This window comes from Dipodomys merriami, unplaced genomic scaffold, assembly GCF_024711535.1.
Source record: "Dipodomys merriami isolate MVZ:Mamm:240054 unplaced genomic scaffold, mDipMer1.0.p SCAF_16, whole genome shotgun sequence".
Taxonomy (NCBI): Eukaryota; Metazoa; Chordata; class Mammalia; order Rodentia; family Heteromyidae; genus Dipodomys; species Dipodomys merriami.
The window spans coordinates 6007168-6020824 of NW_027202937.1; the positions used below are offsets into that span (position 1 = coordinate 6007168).

The 13657-nt window shown below is 50.6% G+C and overlaps 1 protein-coding gene across 6 annotated transcripts in view; it reads right to left on the minus strand.

Annotated features, from left to right (window-relative positions):
• Positions 1-770: 770 nt before the first annotated feature.
• Daam2 (dishevelled associated activator of morphogenesis 2) overlaps positions 771-13657 on the minus strand; it is a 149454-nt gene continuing 136567 nt past the window's right edge. For all 6 annotated transcript variants that reach the window (XM_070023830.1, XM_070023832.1, XM_070023827.1 and 3 more), the window contains 8 exons: positions 11957-12063; positions 11722-11810; positions 8254-8422; positions 7978-8085; positions 6631-6691; positions 5118-5249; positions 3970-4140; positions 771-3854 (listed from right to left, as the gene is read on the minus strand). In XM_070023830.1, coding sequence (XP_069879931.1) covers positions 3633-3854; positions 3970-4140; positions 5118-5249; positions 6631-6691; positions 7978-8085; positions 8254-8422; positions 11722-11810; positions 11957-12063 — 1059 coding nt within the window. In that variant the 3' untranslated portion in view covers positions 771-3632. The remainder of the gene's footprint in view (positions 3855-3969; positions 4141-5117; positions 5250-6630; positions 6692-7977; positions 8086-8253; positions 8423-11721; positions 11811-11956; positions 12064-13657) is intronic.

The following is a 13657-nucleotide window of genomic DNA, read 5'->3' on the forward strand; positions in this document are numbered from 1 at the left end:
TGAGGACTCTTGTCTGTGGGGAGGGTACTGGGCTGCTGCATCTCTACCCTCACCCTTCAATTCCATCCTCAGACCCACTCTTCAAGAGGAGAGGGGAAAGCAGTTGGAAAGGCCAAGAGGCAGATTCCCTGTGTACTTCCTTCCCCCTTGGAAGATACCAGTGTGGGGCAGAAGGTATAGAAATGCACCCTAATGTGAATTTGTTAGAGCTCCTTGCTGGTATCGTCAGCTATTGGAGATGAGGATCTGAATTAGAGCATCTGGGACACACACACACACACACACACACACACACACACACACACACACACACACACACACACACACACACACACACACACACACACACACACACACACACACACACACACACACACACACACACACACACACACACACACACACACACACACACACACACACACACACACACACACACACACACACACACACACACACACACACCCCCAACCGGCCTGATTTGCTAGTTCTCTTAATGTGGATGGTCTTCTTTGGGTCTACCCTTACCATGACTCCCTGCCCTGATTCCTCTGCGCTGTGCTGTGCCTGTGTGCTGGCAGATGGTTAACAGCCAGTTCTCTGGTGGTTTTCTGCATTACAAACACTTTGAATCCAAGCTACTCACCTGACTTGCAGAATTCCTGGAAACAGCAGTTGGCTGTCTCAGAGCTGGCATAAGCTGGCAATAGTGCCCATCCTCCCTCCCCCCCACCCCTCACCGAGTCCCTTCATGGAAAGACAAACACACGTTTCTAGACAGGCTGGGTAGGGGTGGTATGTGGTATGGATTTTAATAGTTTGTTGGGGTTTTTTTAGTATTACAATATATTCTTTTTTTAAAAGGTGCAAGTAAAAAACGATTTTTTTTTTTTACATGAGCCTCATTTTGTCATCTGAGGCAGCTGATGAGAGCAGCAGCCTTGGTACCTTTGGTAGAGGTCCCCGGGGAAAAGTGGCAGCACCCCAGTTCACAAAGGGATGGAGAGCCCTTCCCCATCCACATGGACAATCTCTCTCTCTCCTCTCTCTCTCTCTCTCTCTCTCTCTCTCTCTCTCTCTCTCTCTCTCTCTCTCTCTCTCTCTCTCTCTCTCTCTCTCATACACACACACACACACACACACACACACACACTTCCCTAGACATCCCTTGTGTGGGGGGGGAGGGTTGGAGAATGCTGCTGCGGAGAGGGTTGTATTAGGTTTTGACTGAATTTTACACTGGACACAAAATTAGCTAGAGGGAAAGGGGAAAAAAAGGATCCACAGGTGGCAAAAAGTGGGCCCCTGTCCCCCCCACTAGAGAAAGCAAGACCAAAGAACTCAGCCACAGTCTCAATCACTTAACCTAAGGGACTGATCCTGCGACCCCCACGGGGCCACAGACCCTGCCTGCTGAGCGACTGCAACGGTCCACAGTCCACGGCGCTGCTGGGACCTGGTGGCAGCGGCATCTTAACATCAGAGCCACTGGCCAAATCGAGGAAATAATAAATAGGGAAGAAAACAATGTTTGAGGGGTGGGCAGGAAGAAAGTTGGGTTTTGGAACAATATACCGTCCTCTGTAAACAGGTAAACCAAACTGCTTTTCTGAAGAGCCAATGTGTCTTGAACAGCCTCGTACTTATCTTCCCTGGTTCATACCGGGTCCTCCGTCATAGGTGGGAATGCCAGGATGTGGATGTGTCTGATGGACGGAAGCAGAACCTTCCCCTGTTCCCTGGGAAGGCTCAGTGTGGCCAGCCTGGGGAGAGGACCTTAAGAGTTCCTAACCCGCCCTCTCCATCACCCCCAGAGCCTGCTCCTGGCAGTGGGAAGATTTGTTGTGCAGATAGGGGGGAAATGCAGCTCTCGGCAGATGCTCTTCCTAGAAACCATCTTGCCCTCACCTGGATCTCAGGTGGCCGCTTCACACCTGTGCCAGCCAGGTATACGCTTGCTCATATCCCTCCTGGCGGAACACGCCTGCCTGCCCCGCTTGCACCACCGATGCACGTGCTGGGCTCACCCTGTGCACTTTCCACACATGCACGCAGCTACTGTGGTCTCGCCCCAGGAATCTCACATAGGGAAAGAGAAGACGGGCAGCTGAGGAGTAGGTCCCGTCCAGCAGACTTGTCTGCAGGTACTGATCCTAAGCCAAGCAGGGGATTGGCTGAGAAATAGAAAGGGGAGGGGCAGAAAGGCCAGGAGGCTCAGGCAGCTCACCTCATAGAAGAAGAGATGAGGGTCTATGGAAAGGAAGACCTTGCTAGGATTGACCTCGCCTCCTTCCATGTAGAAAAACCACTCTTGTCCATACATCAGCCCTTGTACATACATCAACCCGCATGCTACCACCACAGCCAGCGTGGAAGGTAGCAGTCGACAGCAGAGCCAGAATGGACTCCCACAGAGCAGGGTGAAGCACCAGAGCTGGTGAAAGCCTCCTCTGTCTTCCTCTCTTGACTCCTTCAGGCAGTGATAGCCCCCAAGGAAGTGAGCTCTCCTCCATTTTCATCTCTCCAGTGTCCTCAATCTGTCCTCTTTTCCCCCAACCTTCCCCCCTGACCAGTCCAAAAGCCTCCTTGGAAGGCCGAGGCACACCCTGGCCCTCAGGACCACATAGAACCAGCACACATAATCTACAGACCGCAGAGTGGCTTTGCCAGGGAGCCGGTATTAGAGAAGGGAGGGGGTGTCTGAGTGAGTGACACGAAGTGGTAGCCCTGGGGCTCACTCCTGAGCATCTCGGGGATGTCCTCTGATGAGGGGCCGACTGAGCACCCAGGGTGACAGGGGGTGGTCACGGCCTTGCTGTAGGATAGTCAGGTGGTATAGCGAGTAGCTACAGGATCCTCAGGGGCTAGAGCATGAGGTGTGGTGATGGAGGAGGTTTCTCAGGCCCCTTTCCCGTCCAGATTCCCCTCGTACCTGGCAGTGAGTGGAAGGGTGAGTTTTGTGAGCATGTGTTGGTAGCTAGGAAGGAAGTGACTGAGGGAAGGAGAGGCTGGAGGGCTTGCTCTGGAGGAAACAGGCCTTGAGGCTCTGTCCTGATGGCTTTGGTCCCTCATTGTCTTGTCAATGCTCCCGTTCCTGGCACACACCAGGAACTGATCTAGCTAGCTTGCCTAATGCCTCTTCTGTTTCCCTTCAAGAGGAGCATCTGTGTCCAGATATGGTGCTCACAGAGCCTCTTCTGGAGGGATGGGGGCCTGGCTTCTCTTCTCTTGCCCCTCAGGTCCATGTCGGTCACTTTCCTGTCCCCCTAGAGCTGAGGACAAGGCCCACAGACATCTGTTGTCTTGACCTAGAACAGTTCTGCACCCACTTGGCTGCCCGGCATGAGGGATAGTGCCATCTCTGCATAGATCACCTAGCCAGAGGCCAGGACCTGCCAGGGACATCCAAGCCAACCTCAGAATGACCCCTGGGTGCCCAGAGACTGGAAAATAATAATAATAATGTGCAGGGAGGTAAGAGTCATCCCTTCAGGTGAAGTGTGGAGAAACACCCGGTCCAGCCACACACAGCCCCCCAGGACCCAGCCCAGGGCTCCAAACCCAGCACCAGATTATTTCAAGTCACCACCTCCTCCACTCAGCTCCCCCACCGGCCCGGCCCAGCCCTTGGGTCAATAGTGTAGCCTGTTTCTTCCTCGCTCACGGGTGACCTCCGGCGCCTGGCTCACGGATCGCTTGCGGTTGCGCTTGAACTTGCTTAAGTCCTTCTCAAAAACCTCCCCGGAACGCAGGGCCGACACCAGGTCATCAAATTCGCCTCCCTCCTCCAGCGTGTTCCCAGCCAGGACCTTCCTCTGCCGCTGCCATCGCTCCCTTTCCCGCTGCTCCTTCAGCTGCAGGGGGTGCGGTGGGGGGTGGGAGATGATCACCATCCCACACTCCCACGGTCGAGTCCCTGTCCCCCATTCAGACCCGCCTCCCCCCCTCGTCCCGCCCAGTCTCACTCACCATGACCTCCATTCGTGCCCGCCTCTCCTCCTCTTCTTTCTTCCTCCTCATGGCCTCCAGATCCTGCCGGGCCTCCAAGAAGGCCTGCAGGAAGGTGTCGAAGATGCCGAAGAATTCATCTGGCTGCATCTTGCTCTCCTGTTCCCCGAAGTGCACCAATGCCTTGGCAAACTGTACAGAGAACAGGAACAAGGTAGTGGAGACTCATCCAATACGGTGGACCTGCCGTTAACTAGCTTCCAGCCAGAGCAGAGCCCAGTCCTAAGCCTGAGATGAAAGGATCAGAGAGTCAGCAAAGTACCGTTACTAAAGCATGGGCTGAACTAAGGAAGCCTTGGGCTGATTGCTGAGTTGGTGGGCTGGAGCTGATTGACAGTCCCCCTTGGAGCTTAGGAAACTTTCTAAAGTCAGAAACTGCCTGATCAGGACTCAAAAGGTCCCCCTGAAGTGGTCTAGTCATTGTGTTACTTACTTATCCCATTATGCTTCAGCTTGCTTGCCTGAAAAATGCAGGTAAATAAATGTCATAGGAATATTGTTGAACTCAGATAAGTCCATGGGCATAAAGGCCTAGCTCTATTCCTATGTGCCAGGCATTGTGCAGACTTTCACTGAGAGCTCTCTAATTCTCTAAGGCCTCTCTAATTCAACCCACAAGATGTTGCTAAGAAAGATGTTGTGACACGAGGCATAGTCCTTGGACCAGCCACTGGTGAACCATTTTGGAGCTTGATAGAAATTCTGGAACTTTGGCCCCACCTAGCCCTCCTGAATTAAAAAAAAATGCACCTAATAAAAAGATGACTGTGTCTGGAGGTATAACCACCAAAACCAAAACTGAGCTGAAGAGATAGGATTGGTCCCCAGCTCTATCATTTACATCTGGACATTCTTGGGCAAGTAATTTCGCACCCTGCTGTTCATAGGGATTGAATGAGATTAACTTCCTATCCATAAGGTAGACAGTGAGTGAGACAAATCCTCTGAACACTTAATGTGGTGCCCAGCACCTAAGACATCTTCACAGTGGGTGGTTATCGTGGCTTGTCTTGTAGGGGTGATGGTAGTTAAATCCAAGGCTCTGAGGGGCTAGGGGGTGGGGATCAGATGAGGAGCAAAGTCAGAGGTGGGGCCTAAGCCCCTCCTACCTTATCCCTGGCCTCATTTAACTGGTCCTCCAGCTCTGAGAAGCTAAAGCTGGACACAGTGATGAAATCACTCATGACGGGGACAAACTTGTCATTGGGCTCCCGTACTTGATGTCTCTGATATTCTAGTTCCTGAGGAAGAAGAGGAAAGAGCTGCTAGATGGATACGGGCTGAGAATGTTGGGAATTCAGAGGCCACGCACACCCCCAGCCCCCCGTCATCTACAAGATACTCAAGAGGCAACACTCAAGCTCACAGTGCTAAGGTGGCAAAAGACTCTGAGTTGTCCACAAAGCCACCTGTCTGTGTCCTTCCCTTCCCCACCTCTGCCAGCTTCCATTGTCTAGGAGATGGTTGGGAGATCTCACAAAATGGCAGGCTCAGGTCCACCCCAGGCCAGGAGAGCCAAGTCTGCAGTAGGACACCATCTCAGCTGGCTGGTACACAAGTTAAGGGGATTCCTTTCTACAGCTCCCAGCTGCTGATCATGTCACTGGACCACCGATCATTCTTCTCAGTAGTACTTTGCAGGACAGTCCAATGGGAAATTTGGAAATAATGTCCCTTCTTCCACTACCCTTACTTAACCTCTATCTGAGTCCATTCTCCCCGCAGCCTCCTCTCCCTCATGGTGAACATGGGAAAGGTCTGTGGTTCCTCAGGGTGAGGGACAGAGAATTGAAGATGCCCCAGCTACTGGGCAGCCTAGAGGCCAGGGAGAGATGAACGGAGAAGCCGCTGGAGCAGGAAACATGGTGCTTCTGTCTGAATATTTTCACCCCAGCTTCTGGTGTTGATCTCCTCACCCACAAGGTGAAGAGTTTGGGGGACACAGGATTAGAGGGTGACAGGGCCAGCAGGCCACAGCCCTCATGAATGGGACGAGCGCCCTTAGGAAAGAGGCTCTGGGATGTTTGCCTGCTCTTGACACCCTGTGGGGACAGAGTGAGGAGGATGGGCCCCCACTGGACAGGGAAGCTTCTAGCATCTCGATGTTGCCCTTCCCAACCTCCAGAACTAAGAGAAGTATGTCTTGTTTATAAGACATTTGGCTAATTGACTTGTCATGGCAGCTGGAACTGTCTGAGACATCCGAGGCTCCGATCACAGGGTCGTCCTCAGATTCTGCACTGGCTCCGGAAGGATGCCTGCCCTACTACCACCTCCCTGAGCCACCGCTCAACTTCCCCAGCCACTAGAATCAGATTGACGCATGCAGCAGACCAAGAGCACACTCCATGTTACGGCCAGGTGACGGCATTCGTGAGAGGAAGCTGTCTCAGATGGATGTCTTCCCTGCTTAGTATCAGAACATAAGCTCTAAGCAATCCAATCACCCCCTCCCAAGGGCTGTGCCCACTGTGTTGGATTCTTCCGGCACAGCAGCCAGGAGCCTTCGTTCTCACCGATGCATCAGGTCCCTGCCTGCCTCTGCTCTCTGGAGCCCCCCTGTCATTCCCAGCCATGGCAGTCGGTGCATCTTCACCCATCGAATCTTAACAATGTACTCACCACCTCCACAGCTCGCAAGCCTTTCTTGAGGTTGCTCACCTCCTTCTCCAGCTCTGCCAGGCTGTTGGGGAGACGGAAGAGGGAAAGTTGATCATCAGCTTTGGCTGGAAGAAGCGGAACAGTTATTCTGCGCTAGCTCCCAGAGTTCCCTATCAGGGTTAAGTTCCACTTACCCGCCTCGGAGACTGGATTAATCATATCGGCATTCTTTCTATATTACTGTTTTCTGGAAATACCTTCGAGGAGAGGGCAGTTTAAAGTACAATGGCCTGAGGGGCTGGTAGATCTGGACCCTGGGGCTGCTTAAGCCACTCCTATGAGGGAAGCCTGGTAAATCCCTTCCCTCCATGCCCATAAGTGCTTCTATAGAAGAACAGGGGGAAGTGTTTTGTTTCTCCAGATTCTTCTCAGGTCAGAACTGCTGTGTAATATATCAGAAGGCTTCAAAAACCTGGCCGCTAGCTTAGATTGATTTTTATTACCACCAGGTAAACGTATTGGCTCTCAGCAGGGTGATTTGGTTTCTAGGTGGCCCTGCCAAAGTTCATGTAAGGAAAACCTAATGCTCAAATTCATGTTAATGATCTTTGGCGGTGGAACCCTGGGAGATAACTAGGAGTCACGAGGTCACCAGGGTGGTTTCCCTGCTCTGTCCTGCCCTGCCAGTACCTTCCATCCTGGTATACCCAAGCAGAGCAGATCCAGGTGCCAATTCCACACCTGCCTTGGACTTCCAATCCTCAGGAGTCATCAAACGCTATTGTTGCTTTTAAATATAAATTACCTAATCTGTGACCTGACACAGCATTATCTTCAGCACAGTGACCTTTGATACCTATTAGCCATCAACGGCATTTCTGGGTCCACTGGAGAACACTATTCTGATTGCTGTAGATGCACTATAATACATAGTCCATTATAATGCATAGCCCTCACTCTTCCAAATGGGAAAGATGTTTTTCTGACCCAGCCCCCTCTTGCCTATACCTCTGGCCAGGCAGTTACGCCCTAGCCAAAGCTGCTCCACCAATAACCAATGGAACACCATGTAATTCACCCCTTGGGTGAGCTCAGCAGAGTGATTGTTCTGCGCTAGCTCTCAGAGTTCCCTGCCGGGGTTAAGTTCCATTCACCCACCATGGAGACTGGATTAATCATATGGGCATCCTTTCTATATCAGCATTTCCTTGAAGTGTCTCAGGAATCAGGATTAAGAGCATACTTTGTTTTGTTCTTTCCAACGCATATACCCTCAGGGTTGAGGCACCATTCCTCAGGGCCCCTGAAGGAGGGAGATGGGTGCGTGAGAGGCCGTGGGGAGAAGGAGCTCTGGGAGGGGCGCCTCACTTGACTTTGGCGGCTTCTGAAAGATGCTGCAGCTCCGAGGGCAAGTTGAGAATGTCGGGAAAGTGCTTCTCCAGGATCATGATCAGGTAGTGGAGCAGGGAGATGTTTCTATGGATGACAATGATCCAGTCAGAGGTGAGGGGCTAAGGAACTGGGGACAGGGGACAGGAGGAAGCAAAGGTGGCATGTGAAGGGACGTAAGGAGTCTCAGGGAGGGAAAGGACAAAGGCATCACGGGGGACAGGAGAGACCCCAGAGGATGCAGATGGTCCCTACCTGTCGATGCTGGACTTGGTGTCTGCGATCTTGTTGAGGCTGGCCACCCGGAACCCATAGGCACCCCCACGCTGCCCTTTGTTCATGAAATTGCCAACAGCCAGGACCACCTCCAGCATCTGCTTTAGCCGCCTGCTGCAGGTCAGCTCCCGGGAGGCCAGCAGGATGGCTGGGGGAGGAGGGCCAGGTCACATCCCCATGCAGAATGGGCCAGCCAGCAGCCCCCTTGTACCTTAGAAGTTGTAGCAATGGTGTTTGGGAAGGGGCTGCTCAGCATCTCCAGTGTTTGCAAGTCAGAGACCCTACACACTCTCAGCAAGACCCTCTTCTTCCCCACTTCCGAGGAAGCAAACCAACTCACCAAAGGCTGGGTCAGCAGATGGCCCTTCCTCAAGGTGTGCTGGCTCTCTCTGAGAACTTTCTCCATCTTATCTATTATGGGGTGTGCCTGACTATTTTGCAACTCAGAATTTTATTGATTCGGGGGGCGGGGGCGGGAAGCAAATAAAAATCCCTTGATTAAAAATGTAAGTTGTTACTGTTTATAATTATTCCCATATTTATTTCTGTCCCGCCGTTGATGGGGGTCTTAGAATTGATGAAATAAGTTATTCGGCATTCTGTTGAATATCATTTTGAAAATGTTTCTAACCTTGGGGCATTCCAGCCATTTCCCTCCAGTGTTTAACCAATCCATTGGCTAGAAATGTAAAAGCAAGGTAGACAGTACCGAAAACCTTCATTGTGCTGCGGCTTCTCCGGCCCTTCCTTAGCTACCATGTGATCGTGTAAATGCACAGAAATGAGACACAAGTTCCTCCATGAGACTTTGGCTACTAGTTCTAGAATATGCTTTTTCAGTATTAAATGTGGTGTCAAGAAGACAGCCAACCTCCACTCTCTGGCAGAAGCCAAATTCAAACTTCCTTCAGATGCTGTTTACTCCTTTAAGATGAAAGGAAAACTCAGCACTGAAAGTTTGCAAAACCAAAGAACTTCCAAAGCAATTTAAATGAATTAAAAGTGAAAAGGAAGGCATAAGAATGAGAAAGAAGTAAGGGTTGACCAGTAGCTTCTAAGTTAAATGCATGCATAGTCTGGGCCCTAAAAGCACCATTCTTCTGAATGGGTAATTTGATTGTTCCCAGGGTTTCTAAAGTATAATGAAAATATTATGATAAATAATGGTGAGGCTGTATAATGAAAAAGGTTATTTGGGGAAAAAATGACTTATAGGGGCTGGGAAGGTGACTCAGTGGTAGAGCGCTTGCCTTGCATGCATGAGGCCCTGGGTTCGATTCCTCAGCACCACAAAAGCAAAAAGAAAAAAGCCGGAAGTGGCGCTGTGGCTCAAGGGGTAGAGCACTAGCCTTGAGCTGAAGAGCTGAGGGACAGCGCCCAGGCCCAGAGTTCAGGCCCCACGACAGGAACCCCCCCCCAAAAAATGACTTATAGACGTTCCCAGCAATTTATTTGCTTGGGGGATTTGCTATTTGGGAAAAAAAAAGTCTGCAAAGGAATCTTCCTAAAAAGTGCTAACAATGTTGGCAAAACAGAAAACGACAAGAATTCATAGGAAATCAGCAGAAATGGGAAAACTCCCCTATTTGATGCTGACATTTTTAGATACATTCACAAGAGGAATCTATTCATGAATCTATTCATAAGACTATCACATTTGCGACTATGTTCCTCTCGACTATATTTAGTGAATATGTTCATAATAAGAATCCGTACACTTGGTCTACTCAGCGATGAACACATTCATAAGAATGTATTCAGGGAAATGCTCATGAATACATTCATGGAATTATCACATTTGTCAGATTTGAATTAGCTTTTAGCAGCTTGACCCCAAGCCCCCCATGGAATGGTGGATGTGAATGGCTCAGCACCCAGCTGGTGTAGGCTCAATCTTAACTACTTCAGAAACACTTACTGGGAGAAGTGGAAGGAGAGAGATGAACCCAAATGCCTGTACAATCCTTGGCTGCCTACCCCAGCCCAGCACATGGATCCACTTCTACAAAATACAGCTTGGGTCTCTCTTTGAGCGCTCAGCCACTCAAGAAGAACAGCTTTGCCAAGGCTGAGCATTCTTTACACAGCCCAGATAAGAGGACTGTGGGTTCCCCCCAGCAGTTTTGCTCTACCAAACATGACTTCAACAGAGCAACCACTGACTGGCTCTTGGGGAGAACCTGGGTGCAGCTTCCTGGGGGCAGGAAATGATCGGATGTTCTGGTGGCTAAGCTAACTCTGATTCTCAGCTCCAAATACCAATGGCTCATATTTGCTCCACTCACCCAAGAGACACAACTAGTTGAGCACCCACATCTTGGCCTGAACCCCTTATCTATGCCTAAGGCTGCCAGGAGCGGGAAGAAAGAACGTTGAAGATAAAGGGTTCACCCATGGCCAGGGCAAGGAGAAACTGCCCAGTGGAGACTGGCCGCTGATGTGTTTCCTTCTCCCTGAGACCAATGATCCCAATGATCAGTTCCCCATCAGGGCATCCGTCTGCCTTTAGGCCTTGCACACTCCACCCTACCCAGAATCCTCCCCCCCAAAAGGCCCAGGGATCCCCAGGTAGGGCCACTCATTGGGAGTGCTATGTGACCCTGCTGTCCAGCAGGGGGTGCTCACGCTCTGCTCGGGCACCCCCTGCCCGGCCTCTGGATTCAGAACAGTCTTCCTGTTCTCACCCCAAAAGAGCCTCCCAGCTTCTTGTTTCTGTCCCCTCCCCACTTCCCCCATCCCCACTGCAGGTCTGCCCATCAGTCCGCACTACCTGTCTTTCCCACAACCTCCTGTCCCTTCCTTCCTCTGCCATCCACAATCCACATGCAACTGGCCCACAGGACAAGAATGAAGGGATGGGGTTGGAGGAGTGCACCTGCATCCCCATAGGCAAAGGACCCTTGTCCCATTTTAGGAGATGAGATGAAGAAGGCCATGGAGGGCTGTAACAGCACCCACGCTCAACATGTACCTGTCACTGAATAATCCATGTCTCATCCACGGTGGCCTGTAGGGACCACGTTTCCCTGACTCAGAAAATCGGATGTTAGCAGCGATCACCTAATGTGACTGCCTCCTTTTCAAATAGCTCACGCTCAAGGAATGTGCCCAGGGTTCTTCTGGGAAACTCATAGCTCTCAAGTAGGTGAGGATGGCATGCCAGGCCCGGTTCTAGGAGCTGGATACGGCATTCCTATCTCATTGTTTCTATCTCACTCTGGGGGCACCAACAGACACCCCTGCCTGGGATGCCTGAATGATGTGTAGATGTGTGTCACCTGTTTGGCACATAGGCTAATCTGAATGAAAACATCTTCTAATGATAACCATTGTTTCTGATTTTGTCCTTGACTTTGTTGGGGGCTGGGGTGAGATCAAGAGTAGGGAAGGAGTTTCCCTATGCGCAGATACCTCTCTACCCAAGCCTCAGGCAGCCATCAGCCTTACCTTCCACTTTGGGTTTGGCCTCTGCCAGCCGCTCTTGGAACTTCTTCTTGAAGAACAGGGCCTGTAGTCGTTGCTGGTAGTGGTCGATCCTGTAGACGGGGTAAGAGACAGCTCCAGAGGCCTCCTGCAGCCTCCTCTTGAGCCGGCCCACTTCCCATCCCTTCCGGGTCTCCTTGACAGAACCTACCACCCCAAGCCCAACCCTAACCCTTCCTGCCAAGGCCTCTGCCCCGACCTGCTCATTTCATAGAGGAAGCGATCGGCCCTTGCCATCCGCTCGATCTCGTGCTTGTGTTCCTCGAGGAGGTCAATGTCGCTCTTCTCTGGAATGAACTTGAGGAGCTACAGGAAATTGGTGAGCAACCGGTATGAGGGTTCAATGCCTAAGAAACCTGTATTTCTCAGGGGCTCAAGATGGAGAGAAGGCAGCTGATGGGGGAGGATCGTAATCTGTGCGACACATTAAATCCCAGGTCAGTCTGGGCTACAGAGAGAGCTGGTATGGTAGCTCACATCTGTAATCCCACCTACATGGGAGGTGAGGGCGGGAAGATCACAGTTCAAGGGAAGCCTAGGCAAAAAGATTCACAAGACCCCTTGTCACCAATTATAGGAGGATCTTGTCCAGGCAAGCCTGAGTAAAATATGTGAGATCCTACATTAAAAAAAAAAAATAGCCTGGCACCGGTGGCTTACGCCTGTAATCCTAGCTACTCAGAAGGCTGAGCTCTGAGGATCGAAGTTCAAAGCCAGCCCAGGCAGAGAAGCCCCTGTGAGACTCTTATCTCCAATGAACCATTCAAAAGCCAGAAGTGGAGCTGTGGCTCAAAGTGGTGGAGCACTAGCCTTGAGCAGAAGAGCTCAGGGGTAGCACCCAGACCCTGAGTTCAAGTTCCATAACCACCAGTAATCATCATCACCATCATCATCATCATCATCATCACCATCATCATCATCATCATCATCACTATCATCATCATCTTCAAAGCTAAAAGGGCTGGAAACATGGATCAAGTGGTAGAGCACCTGCCTGGCAAGTGCAAGGCACTGCCAACAAAGAAATCAAGCAAACAAGAAAATTATGGGGAATGGGCTTAGAAAGATACAGTCATACGGACTGGTGGATATTCAAGCTGGATGCTCTGTTTTTGAATACTTCCTCCAAAAGTTCATGCATGGAAATGTAACCCCCAATTCCATAGGCTAATGATGTCTGGAGGTGGGGCATATGGGAGGGACTTAGGATCAGATGTGGTACGACAGTGGGCCCATACCAGAAAGAAGAGAGACGCAGCTAGGACACCTGTCGCATCCTGCCTGCGATGTCCCTGCACACACGCCATCACCAGATACCAAGCAACTTCCAAACTCTCCAGCCTCCGGAGCTGTGAGCGCCAAATGGACTTCCATCATTTATAAATTAACCAGCGCCAGATGTTTTGTTACATGTACAGAAAATGAACTGAGTCGCGGCTCTCTTTTTGCATCTGATTTCTTTCTCTCAAAGCAAAGTCTACCATTCATCCATGCTGAACACTGTATTGATATGTTGCTCTCATTTATTGCTGAGTAGCACTCTGAATAAATAATACTACAGCCTATTTCTTCACTTTCCTATCGATGAAGATCTGGGCTGCTCATACTTTGGGGTTTTACAGATACAATTCTAGAACTATTTTTGTGCATGTCTTTCAGTCAGTATTTATACTGGGTATATACTCTTGGGATTATTGGTGGTAAAGTTGGTATATGTTCAGCCTTACTGAGTACTGCCAAATAGTTCTCCAAAATGACTGCGCTGATGAGAATCCCCAGTGATTGTCATCCCTGCCCACACACAGCATTGTCAGTCATTTCCGTATTAGCTTTTCTGGTGGGAGTCCAGCGTCCCCACACCATAGCTCACATGGTGGTTTCTCTGGTGGTACTGCACACC